Source organism: Parasteatoda tepidariorum, chromosome 4 (assembly GCF_043381705.1).
Source record: "Parasteatoda tepidariorum isolate YZ-2023 chromosome 4, CAS_Ptep_4.0, whole genome shotgun sequence".
Classification (NCBI taxonomy): Eukaryota; Metazoa; Arthropoda; class Arachnida; order Araneae; family Theridiidae; genus Parasteatoda; species Parasteatoda tepidariorum.
This window is the reverse complement of record NC_092207.1, coordinates 48,452,787-48,477,270: the sequence shown is the minus strand read 5'-3', so window position 1 is coordinate 48,477,270 and position 24,484 is coordinate 48,452,787. Positions and strand designations below refer to the sequence as shown.

The 24,484-nt window shown below is 27.9% G+C and overlaps 1 protein-coding gene across 8 annotated transcripts in view; it reads left to right on the top strand.

The window, feature by feature from the left end:
• LOC107441775 (dynamin) overlaps nt 1-24,484 on the top strand; it is a 35,793-nt gene that overhangs the window by 820 nt on the left and 10,489 nt on the right. For 2 of the 8 annotated variants that reach the window (XM_016055151.4, XM_071179754.1), the window contains exons 2-15: nt 2,944-3,017; nt 3,131-3,280; nt 5,639-5,842; nt 7,750-7,848; nt 8,350-8,458; nt 11,538-11,732; nt 13,792-13,930; nt 14,583-14,650; nt 15,576-15,714; nt 16,359-16,516; nt 21,577-21,628; nt 21,869-21,982; nt 23,888-23,997; nt 24,075-24,360. In XM_016055151.4, the coding sequence (XP_015910637.1) occupies nt 2,944-3,017; nt 3,131-3,280; nt 5,639-5,842; nt 7,750-7,848; nt 8,350-8,458; nt 11,538-11,732; nt 13,792-13,930; nt 14,583-14,650; nt 15,576-15,714; nt 16,359-16,516; nt 21,577-21,628; nt 21,869-21,982; nt 23,888-23,997; nt 24,075-24,360 (1,897 nt within the window). Of the gene's footprint in view, nt 1-2,943; nt 3,018-3,130; nt 3,281-5,638; nt 5,843-7,749; nt 7,849-8,349; nt 8,459-11,537; nt 11,733-13,791; nt 13,931-14,582; nt 14,651-15,575; nt 15,715-16,358; nt 16,517-21,564; nt 21,629-21,868; nt 21,983-23,887; nt 23,998-24,071; nt 24,361-24,484 lie in introns of all 8 variants that reach the window. The other 6 variants (XM_016055150.4, XM_071179753.1, XM_016055149.4 and 3 more) reach the window with 3 other exon arrangements.

The window sequence follows — 24,484 nt, the reverse complement described above, 5'->3', positions numbered from 1 at the left end:
CAAATGTTAAAAACACTGTTTCTCAATATTACGATTATCATTTATAGGTTTGATTGATTTTCTACCAAGAAATACAAAAGTGTTTAAGTTGAAAACTAGACTTAAAATCTTATATTTACCGCTTGTAGTGATTTTTATTTACAGTTGCTTGTATTATATTTAATTTATAATGAATTATAAATATAATTAATTTAAAAAATTCTGTTTTTAAGCTTTGTTGAAAATATACAAATTTATTGTTTTTTTACTCTATTGTAAAAGTGTTATATATTCAGGTATTATTCATCAATTTAAAAATTGTATAGATGTGTACCTGAGACATAAATTTTTTCATATATTTATAATTTAATTGGCAAATAACTTGAAAAATATGTATTCAGATGCAATTGGAATTATGCCAATAATTTGTTTAGTTCCTTATTACATTCAAGGAAAATTTTATTGATGTAGTTTTTATAATTTAATTCAAACCATATATATTTAATTTATTACACAAACTGTGCTAAGTATTACATGATCATTCCTTTTATTTCTATAAAATTTCATTTTTTTATCATTTCTCAAAACTGCAATTTATTTTCCTGTTTTATTTGTATTCAATGTAAAATTAAAAAGAAATTAAATTATAAAAGATCATAATTTGAAATTGTATCAGACTATTAAAAGTATTGATTATGAAATTACTTTTAAGAAATACTTTTAAAAAAATCTTTATATATTATAATTTAAACTAATATTGTGCCAAAAATTAAAATGCAAAGATACATTAAAAATTTATATTATCAAAATAAAACTTGCCAGGAAGATTTCATTATCAGTTTCTGTATGTAGAAATCCACAAAATTTTGGTGATAACTGGGCAATGGCACATAAGAAACTTCACGGATTTGAAATATATAACTTTTAACGATTTAAGGCAAACCGTTACATATTTTTTTTAAAAAAAAAACATTTACATTTACAGAAACATTTTAGCACCTTAGCATGTGTAGTTAGCTAAAACAAGTGCTGATGCGGTAATATCCACAAACTGGCAATTATTCATAATAGTGTATTCAAAGGTATTTTGACAATAAGATTAATTTCATCCTACAGTACAGTGGCGGTGTTTACCACACTACAATTCTTAACCGTCGACCATTAATTCCAGTTTTTTTCATAGTTCCAGCTGGTGGATTTCTTTCATTTAAAAACTAGTTTTCCCCATATTATTCATTGCAAAAAAAATGCATAGCTGAGAAACTTGTAAACCTTGGAGATTCTACTTTTAGAATATTAGAGTAACATGTTGTCTATTGTGAGAATTGAGATCCCATGAAACTGCATTTAAAGATTCCTGGAATGATAAATCCTATAATGCATTGTTTTGAAAAATGAAACTGAAGGCTCTTAAATTTTCAATTTTACCCAACAATTTCAGATTTTGGGATATTTCCATATCATGATCTGTTGAACTAACTACAACTACCAAGGTGCCAATTTGCAATTGGTAAAAAATTAAAAATTTTTGTTTAAAAAAAGCATGTAGAGGTTTTGGCAATTATTCAGCCGTTGATCACAATGCAATCTTCCCTTATATTCTTTAAATTCAATAGCAACCTTCAGATTTTTGACTTAATTAATTTTAATATGATTATATTTTGAATATTTTGGGAAGATTTTCGTATTGTGATCCCCGGCAGGATAATTGTCGAGTCTTGGAAATTTCTGGGGAAACTGAAAAAAAGAAAAAGAGACCACTTGAAAAGTATAACTTGTAGTCATGCCCGGGTAATACTACATGCTTTTTTAAAGCAATTTTCTTGTTTAAAATCTATTTGAAACTATGGCAGTTATAATTGGCATGAAATATCACAATTAAGAAATATCTCCAACTTTTACTAACTTGCTGTGACGAAAAAAAACCCAACTTATTTTGAATTTTTTTTAATGTAAATTTCCGAGGAAGTTAAAGCTAATTTAATAAAGGAAATTTACACCAATAATTGCCAAGCTTATAAATAAAAGCTTATAAAATTTTAACAGTATCCACACACCTGGAAAGTCATGAAAAATCATGGAAAGTCTTGCATTTTGGTATTGAACAAAATTTGCCATGTTTTTAACTATTTTTTAAAAAAAATCATGGGAAGTCATGGATTTAGGTGGACGAAAAAATTTATTTTTTAAAATGAAATTACCTCGTCCAATTTTTTGGTGTTCCGAATATCTGAATTTGTAACAAAATCTCCACTCACGGTCATATTTTATTACAATATAAAATGTTTTTATCATGTTCTTTAAAAATTTTGGTGCTCTTTCAAAAAATGTAAGAAAAACCTTTCTAGAGCAAATTATATTTTAAACTTTTGTGATTGCAGAATTATTATTATTTATTTATTTTTATTTTATCAATTTAAAATTCTAGCTGAAGCAACCCAGTCATTGGCAAATTTTTTTTATTCCGAAAGGAGAACAGAAAAATCAGGAGTATTTCTTTCCTTTCTGATGAACAAGAAAAGTATCTTTAGAATATAATTCAGAAAAAAAGAAGAAGAAATTATTTACTCAGCTATTATTATTTCAGTTATTTTATTGCTTCAATTCTTTATTCTGTTTTTTAAATTTAAAATCAATAAATATAAAGATGCACAGTATAACAGTTTTAATTATACCTATCATTTTAATTAATGTTATTATAATGCTTTTTAAATTTATTATTCTTTTTTTCTCGGAGAAAATAGTAACTTCGTTAAGTCATGAAAAGTTCTTGAAATTAGTCATGAAAAGTCATGAAATTGAAAATCTAAAATTTAGCAGATACCCTGAATTTCATGTAAACCTTTGAAATTTTCCTTTAAACCTCTTCTAGCTCTTCTTAAATTATATCTTAAGTGTTTCATATTCCATGTTATAATAATTATCTATCTTTTAACTTAATTAACAAACGAATTTTAATTGCAGGGATTTTCTTCCACGAGGTTCTGGAATTGTTACAAGACGACCTCTAGTATTACAACTAATTAATTCTAACCAAGGTGAATTTTTATTTTCTTTCATTAAATAATATACATGTAAAATTATTTGGATTTTTGTCATAAATTTTAGCATAATGACTTCCTAGTAACTTCAATTTTTTTTTCTTCTCAAGAACTTGGAGAGTTTCTTCATGCTAGAGGTAAAAAATTTACAGACTTTGAAGCGATCCGGAAAGAAATCGAAGAGGAAACGGACCGAATGACTGGTTCTAATAAAGGGATTTCTAATGCTCCTATAAATTTACGAGTATATTCTCCTAATGGTAATTGTATAATAATTTTTTTTAAATATTAATTTATTGTTCAAAAAATCAAATAAGTATTAGTTAAAAAATGTAGCCATTCTGCTATAAAGTCTAAAAATATTAAATTAAAAATAAAAGCACAAGACAATTTTTAGAACAACAGCGAGATGTTAATTTTTTAGAAGATAGTTTTTGGTTTTTGAAGTTTATACTAACCCATTACGGGTTTTTCTATATTTTTTTGCAAGATTATTACTAACCCGTTACGAGAACTTTAATTTCGTTACTGTACTTGTTGTTGTGAAATGAATGTGCTTTTTATAGAACAAAAAACTGTTTCTTAATATAGCTTGATAAGTTACACTGCTTCTTATTGAAATCAGGCTTCAGAAAATAGGGATTTTTCATATTTTAATAAAGTTTTTTTTTTAATTTCAGTATATTTTTAATTATATCAATATTTCTCAAGAATAAACAGATGTATGCATTAAATGCTTTAATTGAAGCAATAAAGAAAAGAGAAAACATTGGAAATAAAAATATGGCTACCGGAGCCGAAGTTTTCAGGGGGTACCAGCTCCGTAAGCCATAGAACAAAACCTTTTCTATTGTAAGAGCCAGACAAATGTCAAAATTTGGTCTTTCAGTACCCCGAAAGTTTTGCTAAAGTCCAGGAAAAGTACAAGAAAAACATAAAATCTAATCAGAAGAGAAATTTCAAACAAAATCTTGAGAATATAATACAAAAATGAAACTGCAAAAGCTCACAGTAAACTGGTCAAACAGTAATTTCATGAAACCAACTCAATATAAAAGAAACATTTGAAATAAAAGAAAACAACGTCCTCTATTAAAATGTGCAGTAGGAAGAAAAAAAAGGATAGAAAAGGTAAAGATTGCATAACGGTAAAGATTGTGTTGATATAATGCTTAACTGGGGCTGCTCAGTCAAGACTTTAATTTCGCCCTGTTAAAAAAAATAATAAACTAATATTCCTCAATCATTTTCCTTACCAAAAATTTAACATTACAATAATTATAAGGAAAATCCTTATTTCTTAAATGGTCTGGATTTTTATAAACAAATTATTGGAATTCCACAAGGTAATTCCTTTTCTGGGGCTTTTGCTAATATTTTTTTAAATTTTTTTGAAATTAATTTTCTTGAGTTTAATGCTTTTAGATATATTGATGATTTGATTTTGTTTAATTCTGATTTTATTTTTAGTATTTTTCCTTGATTTGGTTTTGAAAAAAACTAATGAGAATTACTTAAATGTTGAATATTTAGATTTTAAAATTTATATTGTTGATAAAAATTTTTAAAATTGGTGTTTTTGATGAACGAATGGCTTTTAAATTTAAAGTTATTTTTTTCTGTAACTTTAATACTAATTTGTGCAATAAAATTTTCAAAAATTTGGTTTTTTCTCAATTGTTTAGAGCTAAAAAATTTTGCAATAACGTTGAATGTTTTCAGGAGGCTTTGAATAATTTTTTAAGAAATTTGAGAAATGATGATTTTCCTTATAATTATTATAATGTTAAATTTTTGATTTGGAAAATGATTGAGGAATATTAGTTTATTATATTATTTCTTTTAACAGGGTGAAATTAAAGTCTTGACTGAGCAGCCCCAGTTAAGCATTATATTAATCTGTTATGCAATCTTTACCTTTTCTATCTTTTTTTCCTTCCTACTGCACATTTTAATCGAGGGTGTTGTTTTCTTTTATTTCAAATGTTTCTATTATATTGAGTTGGTTTCATGAAATTGCTGTTTGACCAGTTTACTGTGAGTTTTTGTATTTTCATTTTTGTATTATATTCTCAAGATTTTGTTTGAAATTTCTCTTCTGAATTGATTTTATGTATTTATATTTGTATTTTTCATGTTTTAAAAATATCAATGATTTAAGAAATTAGTTTTTTGAAATGGGTCATTAATGATTTTATTCAAGAAATTTTCCGAATTTTTGATTTGGGCTCGCAATTACCCCTGTGTACATGATTAAAAGAATAATATTGAAAATATGGACTTATATCAGAAACTCTGACTAAATTTTTAATAATCAGTATTTTTTAAATTATGTTACATTTATTGGTTACTTGTAAGAGAAAAAAACTTTCCATTCAGTAAGTTTAAGCATTTTTATTTGTAATTTTGAATAATAAAATGCACAAATTATAAATTAGGAATTTTTTTGAACAAAAATGTTCAATAAACTTATGTTTTAACAAAAATGAAAACTTACAATAAAATAATAAAACTAAAATATTTTAAAGTAACAAAATACTTTCTATGCTTTTTTGTAATTATAATATGATTTAATTTATAACTTAATTTATTAAATTTTTGTTTTTGTTTCTTTGTAGTTCTGAATTTGACCCTCATAGATTTGCCAGGTATGACAAGGGTGCCAGTTGGGGATCAACCAGCTGATATTGAACAACAAATTAGAGATATGCTTCTAACGTACATCAAGCGGGAAACTTGTCTGATTTTGGCTGTGACTGCAGCTAATCAAGATTTAGCTACATCAGATGCATTGAAGCTTGCAAAAGAAGTTGATCCTGAAGGTTTTTAAAATATTTTTTGCTTTGCTAAACTATTTTTACTGTGTATATGTTTTATGTGCATTAGTAATTGTGGTACTTCATGAAGTGGCTCTCAAAAGTGTTTGTACTCTTATGACTTTCAATGAAACAGGGTTCTATCCATTAATTAAAATGAATATTTCAAAACAGATATTTAGTAATGAAATTTATTTTCTGTTTTTATCGAAACAGCATGGGATATTTTAGAAACAAAGCATAAGTTTATTTTTAAGAAATCTATAGTTGAAAAGTAACCAAAACTCGAGCTCCCAAATGTCGTATACTTTTATAAAAGTGTTCACCTATTAGTAAATGTTGCAAATTTTCGTTAAATTAGCATCATGGGTGCAAGTCTTCCGTCTTTCGAAAATGTCCGCGGACAGAAGTAAGACGGAAACAAGACTGACTCGAAGACGGAAATCAGATGTTTTTTTTTCTGTCCTTAAAAATATTTTTTAGGTCTACGTTATTGGTCTACTTTCTTATGTCCTGTTGTTATTTTATCAGAAGACAGATGAATAAATATTTTTTGTACAGTATTTAAACTTGATGTATTATGGTAAAGCTTTCTTAGATAGTTTGCATATTTCGAGGGGGTATTGTGTATGTTAGGTATTTCAGTCAAAAAATTTTCAGTCTTGGCCTTTTTTCCAACTTGCACCCATGATTAGCATTTAGTAGAATATCATGTGGCATCTACAATAGCTTTTAAAAGTCTGTAAATAAATTTAGCTAGTTTTTTTTTCTCTCTTTCTAATTTCTGTATCAGAATTCAGCTTTTCTTTCGCCATTTTACCGTTATGTACCTATAAAGTGACCCCTAATTTTGACGAAACGAGCTAATTTTGACGATGGGGAGAGGGGCGAATAAACGGCACTGAAGAAAGGCAAAGCATCTTTTTTTTAAAAAATCCACTATGTTTGATTAGGCATAATTAAATATGAATCACTAATAAACAAAATAAGGTGAAAATAATTATAGCAAACGGAAGTAAATATAAATTTTAATTAGTAAGTCTAACTTAGCTTTTACAGCAATCCTCTATTTTTAAATCTTGGTAGGATTACGGCACATGCTAATAGGTGAAAAATTAAAATTCAGCGAAAAAAATAAAATGTGAACGACAAAATATTTCAGAAAAAGATAATATATTTATTTACTTTGATCAGAATCCGAAAACCCATTGAAAGAAATAAAGTTATCATCCAAAGTAAGGTTGATGCACTCTTCATTCAGTTTATCAGTAATATCATTGTCTATAGGTCCTATATTAACTTCCGCAAATCGGGAATGGAAAAGTTCATCTTCGCTTTCATCTAATATGTTGGAAATACCACGACGCTTAAATGTGTTTGAAATCGTCTTTTCGGAGACTGTCTCTCACATGGCCGACACAAAACTAATCACATCTTGCCAAATTGGCCTTTTTAAATTCCCTACAAGGGTCTTTTGTTTATTCCTAATGAAGGGCACCCATTCTTTTCTTATTGCACTTATAAAGGGTGCCACGAAACAACTGCTGGTTGCTGAGGGTTTGTGTATAAATAAAAAATAAGTACATTAAAATATAAAGCAATAGATGATAATTTTAATTATTAATTTATCCAAAAACATTTAAGTGTACGATGACTTTTATGAGGTAAAACTTTTGTTTTTGATTATTAATTTTTTAAAAATAAACTTTGTTTTTAAAATATTACATGCAGTTTTGAATGTTTGTTAGAAATGGATTATATATCTTATTATTAAATACTCATTCTGAAATATTCATTTTAACTAATGAATAGAGCCCTATTTCATTGAAAGTCATATATGTATGAACACTTTTGGGAGCCACTAATTAATGTGTATGTGTAATGAGTGCAATATATTTATTTCATTTTTTTAGGCTTACGTACAATTGGTGTCATTACTAAATTGGATCTGATGGATGAGGGAACTGATGCAAAAGATATTTTAGAAAATAAATTACTTCCCTTAAGAAGAGGTAATTTTGATTTACATTCTAAACTTTGAATGTGATCTTGAATTTTCAGATGTTTTTAAACTTGTAGATGTGATTAAATTGTTAAGTAGTTTTAAGTAGCCGAGGAAAAAAATTGTACTTAGAATTAATTTTGTTCAACTTCCAGTAATTGAAATTGTCAAGAAAATAATGCTTGTGTACCTAATTAGGATTTAACTGAAATTATGCATGTTAAATTCTATTAGCTCACTTCAGATTATGCATGTCAAATCCTATAGTTCACATCAAGTTGATGTTATTTTCTCTCAAACTATTTCTGCCAAATATTTTAACAGTATGAAATTTTTGATATTTTTTTATAAAAAAATTATTTAATTATCATTTAAGTTTATTTTTGTATTTCTTTGGTATTTGACTCTAAGCTAATCAGAACATACGAAATGAATAACTGTTGTATATTTTCTAGTTTTTTATACAGACACAAGTTAATAAGTTTTACAAAAATATTATTTAAAATTTTAGGTTATATAGGTGTTGTGAATCGTAGCCAACGTGATATTGAAGGGAAAAAAGATATTAGAGCTGCTCTTGAAGCTGAAAGAAAATTCTTTTTAGGTCACCCAAGTTATAGGTATATATATAATCATGCATATTTTTTAATACCTTTATTTTAATAAACAATATTTAATAAGTAATGAAAATATTTTATTAATTAAATTATGAATACTAAACTTTCATAAATATACATTCTAACATCTTTCTTAAACTTTATTTATCTCTATGAATGTCTTGATTTTAATTATTCTTTTTTTGTATATTTAATTTATATAATTACAGATTTATTAAATTTTTTTCCTCTAAATTTCTAAATACATTTTTAATTGCATTGTGTTTTAATCTTCAAAATTGCTATATTATATATTTAAAATTGCTAGCTACTCAGAAACTGATAAAATTCTTTGCTAAACACAAATACTGTTCCCCCCAGCCAAAGTACGGATGAAAATATATTTATTTCTGCAATGTTCAAATTTGGCATCACAAACAAGTAGATTTTTTTTTCACTTCATTTTTTTGACAAAAGGATTGCTTAATGCCACTAAATAAAGTTGCAGGTATGGACCATTGCAAGGAAACCTTACCTTAGTAGCTGTTTTTAGCAATAGTGTATAAATGTAAAATTTTTAGAATTTGATTTGGCATAATAGAGCTTAGTTTTATTTACCTAGGATAATTTTCCATACATGTAAATATTATGCATAGTTTATGCTTGTGTTCTGAGCATATTATTTTTAATTATGTAACAAAGTCTTAATTGTTTTTAGGAATAAATAATTTATTTAATGATAATGTATTTAATAAAATTCATTATTTTAATAATCACATGTAAAATTTTATTAAGCATATTATATTAAATAGCTTTTTGATTTTACTGTATTGTTTTTGTAATTTCGTTTTATGCAATTTTGATCAATTATTTATTCATATAACTGTCTTTTTAATTTAGAAAACATGTTAAATCTGATCTCTGCTGCAATCTAGTTTAACAAGATCATTATTTTATTAATTCCTAGCTATTTTTTAGTTAATTTATACTAATATTTATTTAAAAACTTATTTAAGTCACTTTTCTAGAAATGCGCTCATGCATTTATATGTATTCACCCGAAGATAGTTTTTCTCTATAATTGTAAATGAGGTTTACTATTCTATTATAGTATCCCTGTATCTCTGACTTGACCTTTGTAATGTTCCGTTGATAGAGGATATATTTGTATATATTTGTTTTAAGGTCTAAGAAAACATTATTTGAATAATTTTATATTATTGAATGATAAACATTGTAGAAATGTGTTAAAAATGAGGAACTATTTTGGAGACTATTTTTCATATTTGTAGCAATTAAAGATACTCTTTTTTGAATCCTACAATAGCGATAGTCCTGCTGATTTGACTGACACCCTTTATTTGACTTGTGTGTACCCTTTATTTGTAACCATCTATGTGATGAAAATTTTTTTGACAATTGGAAGGAATATTTAGATCTATTTTAAATGAAATATCAATCATTCTGATATAGTATAAATATTTAATCTTTTTAGGATTTTTACAATATAAAGTTACTAGGAGGCTCCGCCCCCTGCTCGCTGACGCTCGCCAACCCCCGAGAATTGCTACGCAATCCTATGTGGTTCACGCCGTGAACCATGGCTCGCTGCGCTCGCTCGCCAATGAACAAAATGTTCTAGCACAAAGACATAGTATATTATCATCAAAGACATAGTATTGTACTTATGTAGAAGAATTCTATCAATGTTCTTATTGGCTTTTAAAACAGTATATTAGCTATTTAGATTGTACATGGTGAAAAAATCAAAACATTAGCTAAATGAGAAACATATTAGCAAAATAAATTATCAAACATTGCAGTTACTCACCTAAATTCAACTAAATGTGTATAATAAATTAGTTAGTGCTAGAAATTCTGAAAGTTTTAGAAATTTTTTTATTATTTAAAAATATAAACTTTAAACCCTAACTTTTCCTTGTGAGATAATAACCCTCAAAAAGTCAAGAACACAAAAATTTGTTTTATCGCCAAATGAAATATTTTTTGGTGATCAGCATTATTGAAATCAATTTCTATATTAATTAACATTTGTGATAAAGTACATAACATTTTAGAATTAAATAAGGATGTCTTACATACAATAAATTAAAATGCATGGCTGTTAGCATTACCCGAGAAATACCACGTGGAGGTCGCCATGCTGCATTTCTAATCGGGGAGTTTTGATTTTGGCAGTTCCCCTTGCCTACTGCCAATAGAAGTTTCAATTAAATTTTTTCCAAAAAACAGTTTTTTCTGCAAAGCTCTAAGAAATTAACACTTAGCATTTAGAATTTCTTTGAAAACACAATCATAGATTTGGCATCTTGGAGCAATTACTGAAAGGCTGTCAAATGACTTAACTCTTGACAGGCCAACTTTTGTTTTTAGGGCATGAATCTGAATTGAACAACCTGATAATGCTCACTCTGGTTATTGTTTCCGTTTTTAAAAGCGCTATATGTTGAGCCACCTCATGTGACATTTGTAGCAGCAATCATTGGTCGATTTTCTAATGTTGCCATTCGGCGAGTTGTAATGAGGGTTTTTTTTGGTGCCGTGTAAGAGAAATATATATATAGATATTTTAAGATTTATTTAAACTGAAATATCTGTTATGATTCAGTGATATTAATATATCTTGCATTATGGTACTAGTACAGAACGTGTTATAAGTTCCCCAAAACAAGATTTATTGATTGTAAAACAACGGAAAATTATATTTTGACTATATTGTTAATTAACTACAAATATGCGATTGATAATTTCAGTTTATTTAAAAAAAATTTTTTTACTAAATTAATGAATTTTTAATTTGAAATAAAAATTAAGGCAGAAAATGTGAACATTAAATGTAAGTTTTTTTGTGAAGCCTTTTTCTCTATAGTCTGATTTTTAAACCTTCAGAGTAATTTTCTAGCTTTAATTAAAGCTAATTTTATTTTGTTAAAAAGATTAGTATTAAGTTATTATTTATAGGATGTGTGCAAACATAAATCGTAATGTACAAAAATCTTAGATAGTTAAAGGGGAAAAAATCATTCAGCATGTTATAAATAATCTTTTGCCGAATTTTTAAAGTATAATTGAATTGTTAAAGGCATATGGCAGATCGTATGGGGACACCACATCTTCAACAGGTTTTGAATCAGCAATTGACTAATCACATAAGAGATACCCTACCTGCTTTGCGAGATAAGATGCAGCGGCAAATGTTGTCCATGGAGAAAGACGTTGAGGAGTATAAACATTTTCATCCAGATGATCCTTCCCGAAAAACAAAAGCTATGTTACAGTGAGTGATTTTTCAAATATCTTGATTTATTTCATAAGATCATATTTCATCTTCAATCTATCACATTGTTATTGATAAATTTTTTTTTAAAGTAGTAACTATTATGTATAAAGTTAAAAACATAACTGCTTTTTGTAAGAAATTGTAATGTAGAAATTTCGAATATTGGCCCTAACTGATGGTTGCAGTATGTGTGATACAATACCGTAATAGAAACAAGTCATTCCATAGTGACTAACTTAACCTTTATGGATTTTTTGACATGTTAACTTATTTAAATATAAGTGAATAAAAACAATATTGTCCCATTCTTGAATAATATTGATGCAAACACGTGGAAATAGATAGAAGGGGGGTGGATCAAACGTCTTAAAAATTGTAACTGAAATTTGAAATTTGCGTGTTGTAATAACTTATTAAATATATTGGGGTTTGAAAAACCATGTGTAAAAGGCTGAAAATATGATAAATAACAGCCGAAAAAACTATCTTATGATAGTTTTTTTCCGGATTGATAGAATCATCACAAATCAAAGGCATTAAATAGTGATAACTCAAATTTGAATTTCTAACATCCAATTAAACATATCAGTATTTTATAAACCATGTAAAAGGGCAGAAAAAAATGATAAATAACTTCCCTAAAAGCCATCTTTAGACGCTGTGAAACTGCGATAGTATCGTGATGAATCGAACATGTCAAATCGCTCATTGTAACAACATCATATTAAAAATATCAAATTTGAAAAACCATGTGAAAACAGCCAAAAAATGACAACTTTCAAAATGATCATCAAACAACTTGAAATTATAATGGAATCATCACGAATCCAATGTATTAAATAGTGATAACTCAAATTTCGAACGCCGTAATAACAAGATTGATCATGCCCAAAACACTATTTATGACTGTCGAAAAAAAAATTAAAGCTAATGTCTCAGTTTTCCAATTACCGTATTTTGAAGAAAAATGAAGTTTAAAGTCTAATAGAATCCGTCTTAATTACCGCGTGTTAATAAAAACGGAAGTTTTTTTTCAAAAAAAAAAAAAAAACTGTATGGAGGCTTAAACAAAAATCTTTCTTAATTTTCAAATGAAAAAGTTAACATTAAAGATCTCAATTTAACTTTTTCACTTTGCCGTATTAATAGACAAAAATGACCGTAAAAGAATAACGTTCATTAAAAATGCTCTTTAAAAAATGCTGTCATTATTAAAATGCTGATAAAAAAAAAAGAGGAACGGAATCATTTTTTTTAGTTCTGAAATATAAATTAACCCCCCCCCCCAAATGTCCAGAAATACTTTTCCAAATAATTATACTTTGCTGAATATTCCGCCAACCGAATATGTGGTAAAAGAACCCGATGGATCGAATACTGAATAGTGGCTGAATATTCATTACATTCCTACTAATAACTGCAGGTGTTTGTGAAAGAGATTTTGCAACTCAACATAGAAGAAATATAAAAAGTGAGCATTAGTTGATAATGAACATTCAGATGACCTTTTCTAGATTTTTTTTATGAAAAAAACCCCCTTCCATGTTATCAATGAAGGTGTCAATTGTGGCATGAATTTTGAACATGCTGTAAAATTTTGAGAACTAAATGAATAATAGTTTTTGAATGTTTATTTTGCATTATAAATGTATTAGTTATTGTATTATGTTTGTTTTGAAGTTAACACTTCTATTTTGAATTTCTCTCCTCAGAATAAAAAGGAGTGAAATTACTACAATTTTTATTATTTTGAATTACTCCAAGTGCAGATAAGTGCATAAAGTAAGTTTGAGCTATAAAAAAAGGTATTGCTCAGAATAATTTTTATGTAATCTCAATTTTGCCAAAGCAGTTATGAGAGTTTTAAAAAATTTATATAACTACTTATACCTTAAAGTTTAAAATTTAGTAACTAGATTTAACAGACCACATTTCAATGATTTTTTTTTTATTATTTTCAATTTAAGGTTATAAGTTACCTAAAAAAAGTGAGCCTGGTTTTGACTTTTTTTTTATGTATTTGTCTTATTTAGTTGAGTCTTGTTTATTTTATTAGAATGATTCAACAACTGCAGACAGATTTTGAACGAAATATTGAGGGTTCTGGTAGTGCATCTATCAACACTAGTGAGCTGTCTGGTGGTGCTAGAATTAATCGATTATTTCATGAAAGATTTCCTTTTGAATTAGTGAAGGTATGGGTTTTTTTTTTTTTTAGCTGTATTATCATCTTGCCCAAATTATTAATGTTTTAAAAAGCATTTTTTGAATATTACTTGTATAAATACTTTATGATCACATGTAACAACTCTATACATGTTTAATGGTGTGTTAAATATCCATAGACACATTTATGTATAGTGGATGCTTTTAAAGTATTTCTATTTTTCGTTTATTTGTTTGTGCTACGCTAACAGACAATTATCAGTTCATGAATTAGTAATAAAAAAGTAAAATGTCCCTTATTTTAGAAATTGACAAACACTATTGTCTGAATTCAGATTGTTATATATTATTCATGTCCATTTTGCACTCCATTTTTTAGATAGTTAATTCATTATCGATATCAATGCATGTACGTTTTCAACAGTGCCTTTTTTCTTTTTTTACTAACCACGGTTTCTTGTTAATACTTAATAAATGCATATTCATCATGTAGTAAGAATTATGAATGGAGATCTTGTGCAAGAATATGATTTTAACTAGATTGGGATTATAATTTAAAAGTTGTATGAAGAAATGCCTTGACATTATTATTTTTTTTACTTTTATTATTTCTGAAAAATGCTCTTTGAATATTCCAGAAGAATTTTCAGTTTAAAATCCTAAGTTTTTAATCTATTTCAGATGGAGTTTGATGAAAAAGAATTAAGAAGAGAGATTGCTTTTGCCATTAGAAACATTCATGGCATAAGGTATTATTTTTTAATAAATCTCAATACTATATATATATATATANTCATATCGTTATTGTGTGTGTGTGTGTGTGTGTGTATGCAGTTTATTATACGAAACAAAAAGTTCCAATTTTAGCTATCTTAGTCATATTTCACTAATACTGAAAATAATCAGACTTGGTTAGTATCTATCTGTTAAGAGATAAACACATGCAAAGTGGTTTAACAAATCAAGAAATACAAAATAGTTATTATTAAAAATAAGAAATTTCAGTGTAGAAACCCATTATTACAGACTGATTAAGCTTTCCTGAATATCTTTTGAATGGCTTTCCCAATTGCTCTGTTTTTTGTTACACATTGCTTATATTTTTATGATCATTTTGTGATATTTCCGTCCCTTTACACTAAGTAATTTGCATGCATAAACAAAAAAATTTTATTTCTCTAACTGTATATTATTATGCTGTAAACAAAAATATCCCCAAATTTTTAAAAATAATCCAAATTTTTAATGGGAGGGGTTAGATGCATTAAATGTGTGTTAATTATTTGTTAGTGTACTCACATATGCCAAACGAGAGTTTGGGATATTATTTAGCCAGTTTCCTTTGTACCAAAATGGTTTTTTAATATTCTTCTCACCATGAAAGTTCTTTACTTATTTATCACAAGTGGTTCAATTGTTAAAAGATTTTTTTTTAAAAAAGTCAGAAATTTCTGTTTTCACACATAAATAAATTTTAAATAATTATTGCTTGCTTGTTTTATAATAAAAAGTTGAGTCTGAAATGTTTTACTAACTGTTAAAATAGTATTTCGTTCTCAAAACATTTTCACTGTTAGAACTATTTTTCAAATTATGGGTACTTGGATGTTATTGGCATTTTGTTATCTTTATCTTGATTCTTTCTCTCCTTACTTATTCTTCGATATTTTTTAGAGTTGGCCTTTTTACCCCTGACATGGCTTTTGAAGCCATTGTAAAAAAGCAAATTGCAAAACTAAAGGAACCAGCTTTGAAATGTGTTGATCTTGTCGTTACTGAATTGGGAAATGTTGTGAGAAAGTGCACAGAAAAGGTATTCCCTTATAATTTAATAAAATTTGATTAGCTAGCTAATCAACATTGCTGCTCATTTTGTTAAAACATGTAAGATAAGATGATAATAAAGTATGATAAGATAATGATGATGATATCAGTTAGATAAGATACTGATAAGCTATCAGTACTAATTATTATTTACACAAATAACTTTTTTTTTCTTAAAAAAATAAATAAAAGTTTCTCAACTCATTTAGTTAATAATAAAATTTTAAAATCATGTTAATTTGTAACAAAAATTAAGTGATTCTAATTAAGTTAGAAGAAGCACTTAATGTAAATTTAAAAACTATGTTTTTTTCTTTGTTTCATAAACACCTAATTCTTGCTTTGGAAAAGTAATATTTTTCTTGCAAAGTTGATTACATGAGTAGGATTTTGAAATTATTATTTCACATCATTATAAAGAGTGAACATCTGAAAAAACAATTTTTAAAAATATATATTTTATAATTAAAAACACACAGGCTATTGAATGTCTTTTCTTTTTTTAATTTACAATAGTATAAAATATTTCCTGTTAAACTGCTTTTCCTATTATTGCTACTACTTTTTTGTTTTATTATTCAAAATTTCTCTTAAAAAATTTATTTAACTTATTTATTTGTAACTTTTTCTTAGATGAATAGGTATCCACGCTTGAGAGAAGAAACAGAGAGAATCATTACATGTTTCATCAGAGAGCGAGAGCAGAAGACAAAAGAGCAGCTTATCTTATTAGTTGAGGTGGAATTGGCTTATATGAACACCAATCATGAAGATTTTATTGGCTTTACCAAGTAAATATTTTAAAGGGTTCTAAAATAAGATGCGAAATCTCTCTAACAGTTTGTTATACAATATTTTTAGAGTAATTTATTATGCTTATCCAAATAATTATCCTATATTACAATATAAATCCTCTCCATTTTAATTAAAATCTACATCAGAAATTAAACTATAATAATTTTTAAATGCAGTCAACTATGCTATATAGGCTTTTATTTGTGGATGAAACAAAAAATTTACATGCTTTAAAAGTGGTGGAAAGTTGTATATTTTTTTAGAATTTAAAGCAGAAATAGTTCTTTTTTCAAATTTAGAATAATTGGTGTCTGATTTAAAGACATAGAAAATAACGTTTCAAAATTTTTGGTTTAATAAAAAAGAAATTCCAAAATTTTTATATGAAGAAAAGAATTTACAGAAGTTTTCCCTGTAAAAAAAGTGGTATAGTAAATTTAAAAAAATCTTACAAAACAGAAGAATGCACACAACCTTGATGGACTAAAGTGAAAGAATATTTTTTGTTATGTTAAATGTAACACAAATAACTTTAAGTTAATTTTTTTATTTGTTTGAATTTCTGAAGTTTAAGTGTGACCTTACATTTAGTTTTATTACTATTAATTATTCTGAAATTATTACTGTTTCAGTGTATTTTGATTTTTATTATTTTTAACACATATGCTAGTTTATTCCAGAATTGTGTAAAAAAAAACACAAATATGCTTATATATTTACAATTTATTTAAGCATTAGAACTTATAACAAAAAAATTATCAGCTTTGGTTTGACTAGATTTTGCCATTATAACTTCTTAGGAAATTATGTGAAAGGTTAATAATTAATGCCTTGTTACAAAAATTTCTTAACAGCTATTTTGATTAGTTTTACCCATAAAGTTGATGTGGTTTATGGAGAATTGTGTTATATCAATTTATTGCCATTATTGGCTATTTGCTCAGATTTTGTGTAACTCCTCACATGTAGTACCCAATATTAATTCTGGTGTTAATCTCTTATTTGTATTTAATGTCATACAAATTTAAGTTTTAATTATTCCAGTTTAACTCATTTCATAAATTTTTTTTAAATTTTTTTTTGTGCTTGATTTAAAAAGTATTCTATTATCATTGAATAAACATTAACTTTTATTTTTAGTTTAAACAACATTAAATCGGTAAGCTGATCAAATAACATTGCAAATTGTGTATTGCAAAAAACAAAAAAAAAAGATATTTAAATTTCATTCAGTTACATTCACACTTAGCAAATATTTAATGTTCAAACACCGAAATGTGTTGAACACAAAATCTGACAGTGGGGAGGGGAAACAAAGATGACTAAGGTACCTTTAGTTTTGGAACTTGTATTTATCTATAGGAAGAATAAATAAAATGTGAATGGTAGATAAATTGGGTGAAAAAAGATGCAGAGTCTGCAAAACGTCAAAATTTCTTGGAGCCAATTTATGTTATAGAGCAAAAACAGCTTTTTTACTTTTATTAATTAAATTGTATAAAGACAATAATTATTTATAATTTTACTAGGACTATCCTCCCCCGTTTGCTCTCCTCACCAACCCCCATAATTCCTTCTCATTCATCAATATTTTGTTAACATGTTAATCATAACAAAATAGACCATTACTTAGATTTAAGAGCTCTAATCGTCCTGGAAAGAAAATTCACCTAAGAATTACAGATTGGAAGACTATAAGACAAAGAAGAAATAAATGAAATAATTTTACTCATTGACAAGACTTTCAACATTTCAAACCAATCGAGATTTCGAATAGCTTCCTTTTCGAAGATTTTAGACTGTTCCAGAAATCAAAGCTTCTCGAATTCGTGCACTCTAACTTAATCTATATAAGCGGGAAACAAATAATATGCATGTAGTGTGCTCTGTTTATTGGGCTAGTGAGATTCTTGGATAGCGATCATCTGCATTTTGCTGTTGTGGAATCTTAAATTTGTTATTAAGTCAATTGCATTCATAATGAAGAGACAAGCTTCTATTATAAATTTTTTTGCAAAAAAACAGATTGTAAATAAGTCTATTAGCGACAGTACTGAAGTTGGCTGTGGTCCTAAGAATGTTTCTTCTGGTGTCGAAGGTATTGGTACAGTTGATCCACATCCAGCCCCAATTACAGAGGATTTCAACCAGGTAAAAAGAAATATCTATGATATTCGAAACTATTGTCAAAACGATTCTGTTCGTTCTTTAACAAATGAAGAAAAAATTTCGCTTCAGAAAATGTTTGGGAACCTCTACCTACATACAAATTTCCTTCTAATTCCAGTTGTTCTACTTCAACCCATACTAGAACTTTTCAAATGAAATGGTTAGAAGAATTTGAGTGGTTAGCTTATTCTGAAGAAAAATCTGGATCTTTTTGTAAATATTGCATAATATTTTCACCTTCCAATAGTGTAGGAAAAGGAGATCATCAAGTAACAGGGGCATTAGTAACACGGGCATTTAATAATTTAAAAAAAGCTAAGGAAATATTTTGTAAACATGAAAATTGCACTCATAAAACATCAGTTTTGATTGCCGAAGACACAAAATCCATTGTATCAAAAAAAGCCGACAGTGTTATCAATCAAGTCAATGCTCAAAGAAAATTGGATATTGAAAAAAACTGAAAAAGATTGATTCCTATCATACAAACTATAAGATTTTGCGGAAGGCAACAAATAGCAGTGAGAGGTCATCGTGATGGTGGACGAATAGGCCTAGAAGAACCCGAAAAAAATGGCGGAAATTTTCGATCATTGCTGAGATACCTTGCTTACATTGGAGATAAAGACCTTAAAGATCAATTAATGAACAGTGATGGGAAGAGTATGTACACCAGTTCTTTTATTCAAAACGAACTCATTGACACGTTTGGTCATTTAATCCAATCTCAAATTGTGACAAATGTCAGGAAGTCTATTTTTTATTCCATTTTAGCAGATGAAACCACTGACATTAGCCAAGTAGAGCAGTTTTCTCTTTGTGTACGTACGGTATGTTGAAGACCAATCATACGAAATTAGAGAAGATTTTTCAACTTTTGTCCCCGTTAATGACGTTACTGGTGCTTGCTTAGCTAACACAGTGTTGGAGACCTTGTCAAGTTTAGGATTTGACTTAAAGAAAATGAGAGGTCAAGGATACGACGGTGCTTCCACGATGAGAGGGCAATTCAGAGGGGTACAAGCTTTTATCAGAGAAAAACTTCCACTGGCCTTGTATACACATTGTTCATCAGTCTAAATTTGTGTTTGTCAGATGCAAAGTAACATCCCTACTATAAGAAATTGCATGGGAGTTATCAAAGAAGTCTGCGGATTTTTCCACAAGTCAGCCAAAAGAACTGAAATCGACGATATCTGACTGCTGTCTTGAACAGAAAAAAAATAAACTTATTTCACTCTGAGAAACATGATGGGTGGATAGGCACGACTCTGTGTTTTTGTTTAAAGATATTTTAGAACCAATCTTTCTCTCTCTTTTGAAAATAGAAGAAGAATCAAGTGACTCAGCTCCTAAGGCACATGCTCTAGGTAGTTCTATTAGTCAATTTCAATTTCTTGTCAATCTTTTTCTTTTGAGCCGCATGCTGTCAACTACACATAACTTATCCGAGACGCTTAAAAAAAAAACATAGATCTTTCTCAAGCCATGGCAAATGTTACAAGCGTCTTAGATCTGCTATCAAAGCAAAGGGCAAATGCTGAAGACAACTTTAAAACCTTGTATGCTGAAGTAAGGGAATTCGCTGAAAAACTAGACATTAAAGAAGAGAATCCAAGAATTTGTCGTCTTCAAACAGCCCGCAACAACGTCCCTTACAGCACAAAGGAAGAGAGCTATCGACGAATTGTTTATGTACCTTACCTTGACGATTTTTGTAATTCCCTGAAGGAACGCTTTCTATCTCACAAGGAAACAGTTGCATCCTTACAACACATACTTCCAGAATTTTGTATAAAACAGATTTCTGTTCTCTGGAAGCTGCTTTCAATTTCTACAAAGACGATTTATCGCATAAAGAGATCGTGAAAAGTGAATTTATGTTATGGAGGGAAAAGTGGAGTGGGGATAAATCTGAAGATCTTCCCAAAACAGCAATTAGTTGTTTAGAAAAATGTGACAAGACTTTCTTCCCTAACATTTATATTGTTTTAAAATTACTAGCAGTTCTGCCTGTTTCTGTTGCGACTGTGGAAAGGAAGCTTCTCAAGTTTAAGAAGACTGAAGTCTTACTTAAGAAACACCACTTCGGAAAATAGACTTAATGGACTTGCATTACTTTCCATCCATAGAGACGTTAAAATAAGCGATGAAGAAGTTCTTGATAAATTTGCAAGTGTACCAAGAAATCTGAACTTTGTTTTGTAAATTTTACTTAAAAAGACAAACTTCTTATATATTAATATATATATATATGTATGTACAGTCGTCAGTCCAAATAAAATCAATTGTTACGTTCAATTTTGTTTACTCATAGTTTATAAGATAAACTTAAAGCATAAAAAAAAAATTCTAACGAGATTGTTTAGTTCCAACACTTAGTTTTTTTAAATAAAATTAAATGTTGCCCCCCCCCAAAAAAAAAAAAATTTTTTTTTTTAACATATATTCGCCACTGGTACAAAGTGTAATGTAACTCAAAAAGTGTGAGAAAAAATTCGCAAAAAAAAAAAAAAAAAAAACTTGAAATTGTAACAACATTTAAGCAAATTGGAGTTTTGAAAAAGAAACAAACTGTGCATCAAGTTTATAAATAAATATTGTACTTTCATACTAAATTTCAATTCTGTAGTTTCAGTCCTGCGGCTTGTAGAACAGCCTGAGTGGTATCTTTTGGTACAAGTTAACAGTTAATAATTTTGGAGCTAGTTATCAAATATTAAATTTTTTATTCCATTGTACTCTCTGTATATTTTACTATACACCTTGATTTAAATGTAAATTATCTTAAAAAGAAATAATAACTTGCAATACTTATTCAACTTCTTTTGCATAATGTTACATTTTGAACTATTCTTAACAATAATCAATCAAGTAACTTTTCCAGTGCTCAACAAACTGCCGAAGCTAATACTGGCAAAAGAAAACTTGGTAATCAAGTAAGTTATTTTTTTTTTAAGTTTTTTTAGGCTGTTATGTTTTTAAAAATATAAATTTAATTGTAAAAATAAAGAGTTAATACTATACTAGAGTATTAGAACTTCTAAAAATCCATCAAACATCTTAATTTAACCTTCATTTAATCTAATTTTAAATGTTTTGCCCATGCATTGCAGATTATGTTTTAGGTTTTTATGAAATATATATTTATTTCGTGCAAAATTATTTGAATTTTTTAGGTTATACGCAAAGGGTGGATGTGTATTCACAACTTAGGAATAATGAAAGGTGGTTCTCGAGACTATTGGTTCGTGCTTACTTCAGAAACATTGTCATGGTTTAAAGATGAGGAGGTAATTCTAAATTTATCATTTTTATTCTATTTTTTAAGCACAAAATAAAACATTATTTTATGATAAAAGTTGTCCTGCAGTGGACTGATCGATAAGACACGATTCCCAGCAGATCACCGAAACCGAAGCGGGGTTGCCATCCCCTCTGCAGAGGATCAAAATTGTGATGGCATGTCTTCGGATCATCCTCAGGGATGTTTCCCAGACCGTCGCCAATAGCCCATTGTGTAGCTCTAGTGCGACGTAAATGAACAACAACAACAATTATGATAAAAGTTTACTATCAACCCAACTCTTAAAAAAAATCTTTACTGAAATTTTTTTAACCAGTCCTTCAAAAATAAGAAGGATAAAACTCATTTGTAGCATTATATTTTATTTGATAAACTGTTATTTGTATATTCTTGCAAAACTAGTATGCATTATTTCTATGTGATTGAAGGCCCAAAGATTAAACATCTTTTATATTATATATATATACATATATATATATATATATATATATATACATANTATATATATACCCATTAATTAAATAATATAGAGGTCTGCTCTGTTATGTCTCTCTGTTAACTATTTTATTGGCAGGCTACTTAGACTTATTGTAGATCATATTTTTATAACTGATCAAAGACTATCATGCCTAATAATAAGATTTAAATAACACATAATTAATTAAAAATCACAATCCTTTTTAAATTAAAATTTTTAATGTTACCAGGGGTGACGGTATTTTGGGTCTATCCCAGAATTCTGGGTATTTTCGTACCATCTTTTCATGTCTAAAAACTAGGAACAGAGTTTGTGATTTTTTTCCATGCATTTTGCAGGTATCTCAAGACCACTAATTCACGAACTTTCGTGAATTGAAAACTTATAATAAAGCAAAATTTTCACGGAATTCTGTAATCTAATATTTGAATTTTAAACCTTTCGCTAAATCCCATTAATGAGACATTTACATACATGTGATTCTTCTGCCATTTGGAGGAAATCCATCAATTTGATTCCTTTGTAGTTTGACAGATTTTTGCTATTTTTATTATTTGGAACTTCGCTGAAATCTGCTAATATCGCAATTTAAGTGTAAGCAATTTTAATATAAAACATTGATTTTCGTATTTTCCTGATTCAAAAAACTTACATCGCTATTCATATTCACGCAATACGAAAGTCCAATACCACGAATTGTATTTATGGATTTAAAATAAGTATCTTAGTTTGTATTTGTGCATTTTTAAGGTTCAATTTTGTGATTTGTATGCACCTAAGTTTAAAATTCATTGTCGCAATTCATATTCACAAGCTTTTAAGTTCTAGTATTAGAATTCATATTCACATGTTCGTTCGTGCTATAAAACATTGATTTTTGTATTTATACGTGATTTGCAAAATACGCGTTACAATTCGTATTCAAAGGATCTAAAAATCATATATTCAAACTTTTTTTTTTGCATTTTTTATAAACCAATATGGCTATTTAGATTCACACTATTGTAGAACCTAATATCGGAATTTTTGTTCAAGTCAGTTTGAAATCCAATGTTGTTATTTTTGTAAGAGCTAAATTTTTTTTAAAAATTATCTACTTTAAAAGTGTTATATTCTTCAATTGTAGGTAATTTGATAATTAATCTTTGTTTAAGGAATTATGTCGAACTTGTAACATGTATGGTATATAAGCTGATATTTTGATATCTAGTTTTTGCACTTAAAATTTTCAAGGTTTTCTACTTTGTGTCACAATCACCACCCCTTTGTTACTAAAAATTATTTTTAGCCTGAAACCACTATTGAAATTGTGTTATCCAATTGTGTGAAATAACTGTTTGTACATAAGCATGTTTTGATAAGCATGTATATTTACAATTACATAATTAATAACTATAATTATGCAATTTTTAGGAAAAAGAAAAGAAATATATGCTGCAGCTTGATGGCTTACAAGTGAAAGATATTGAATCCGGATTCATGTCAAAACGTCATACTTTTGCCTTATTTAATCCAGAAAATAGGTTTGAACTTGTGTTTTGTAATATTATCCAGAAAAATCTTTTTGATCATCATTAACTGATAATTCATTTTTAAGCAGAAATGTCTACAAGGATTATAAGCAGTTGGAGTTATCATGTGAAAGTTTAGAAGAGGTGGATAGTTGGAAGGCTTCTTTACTTCGAGCTGGGGTATACCCTGAAAGAACCACTTCCGAAGTCACTAACGGAGATGAAGGTGCTTCTGAAGGGACCACTTCCATGGATCCCCAGTTGGAAAGACAAGTTGAAACTATTCGCAACCTTGTAGATTCTTACATGAAAATCATTACCAAAACATTCCGTGATCTCGTACCAAAAATTCTTATGCATTTGACGATTAATGCTGTAAGTAGCAATTTTCAGATATTTTTGCCATATCTTTTGGATAAAATATTTTTTCACTTTCCTACCTTCTATTTTTTTCTACCTTTTTTCAAATAAATTGACGAATACAAACTCTTACTGTTTT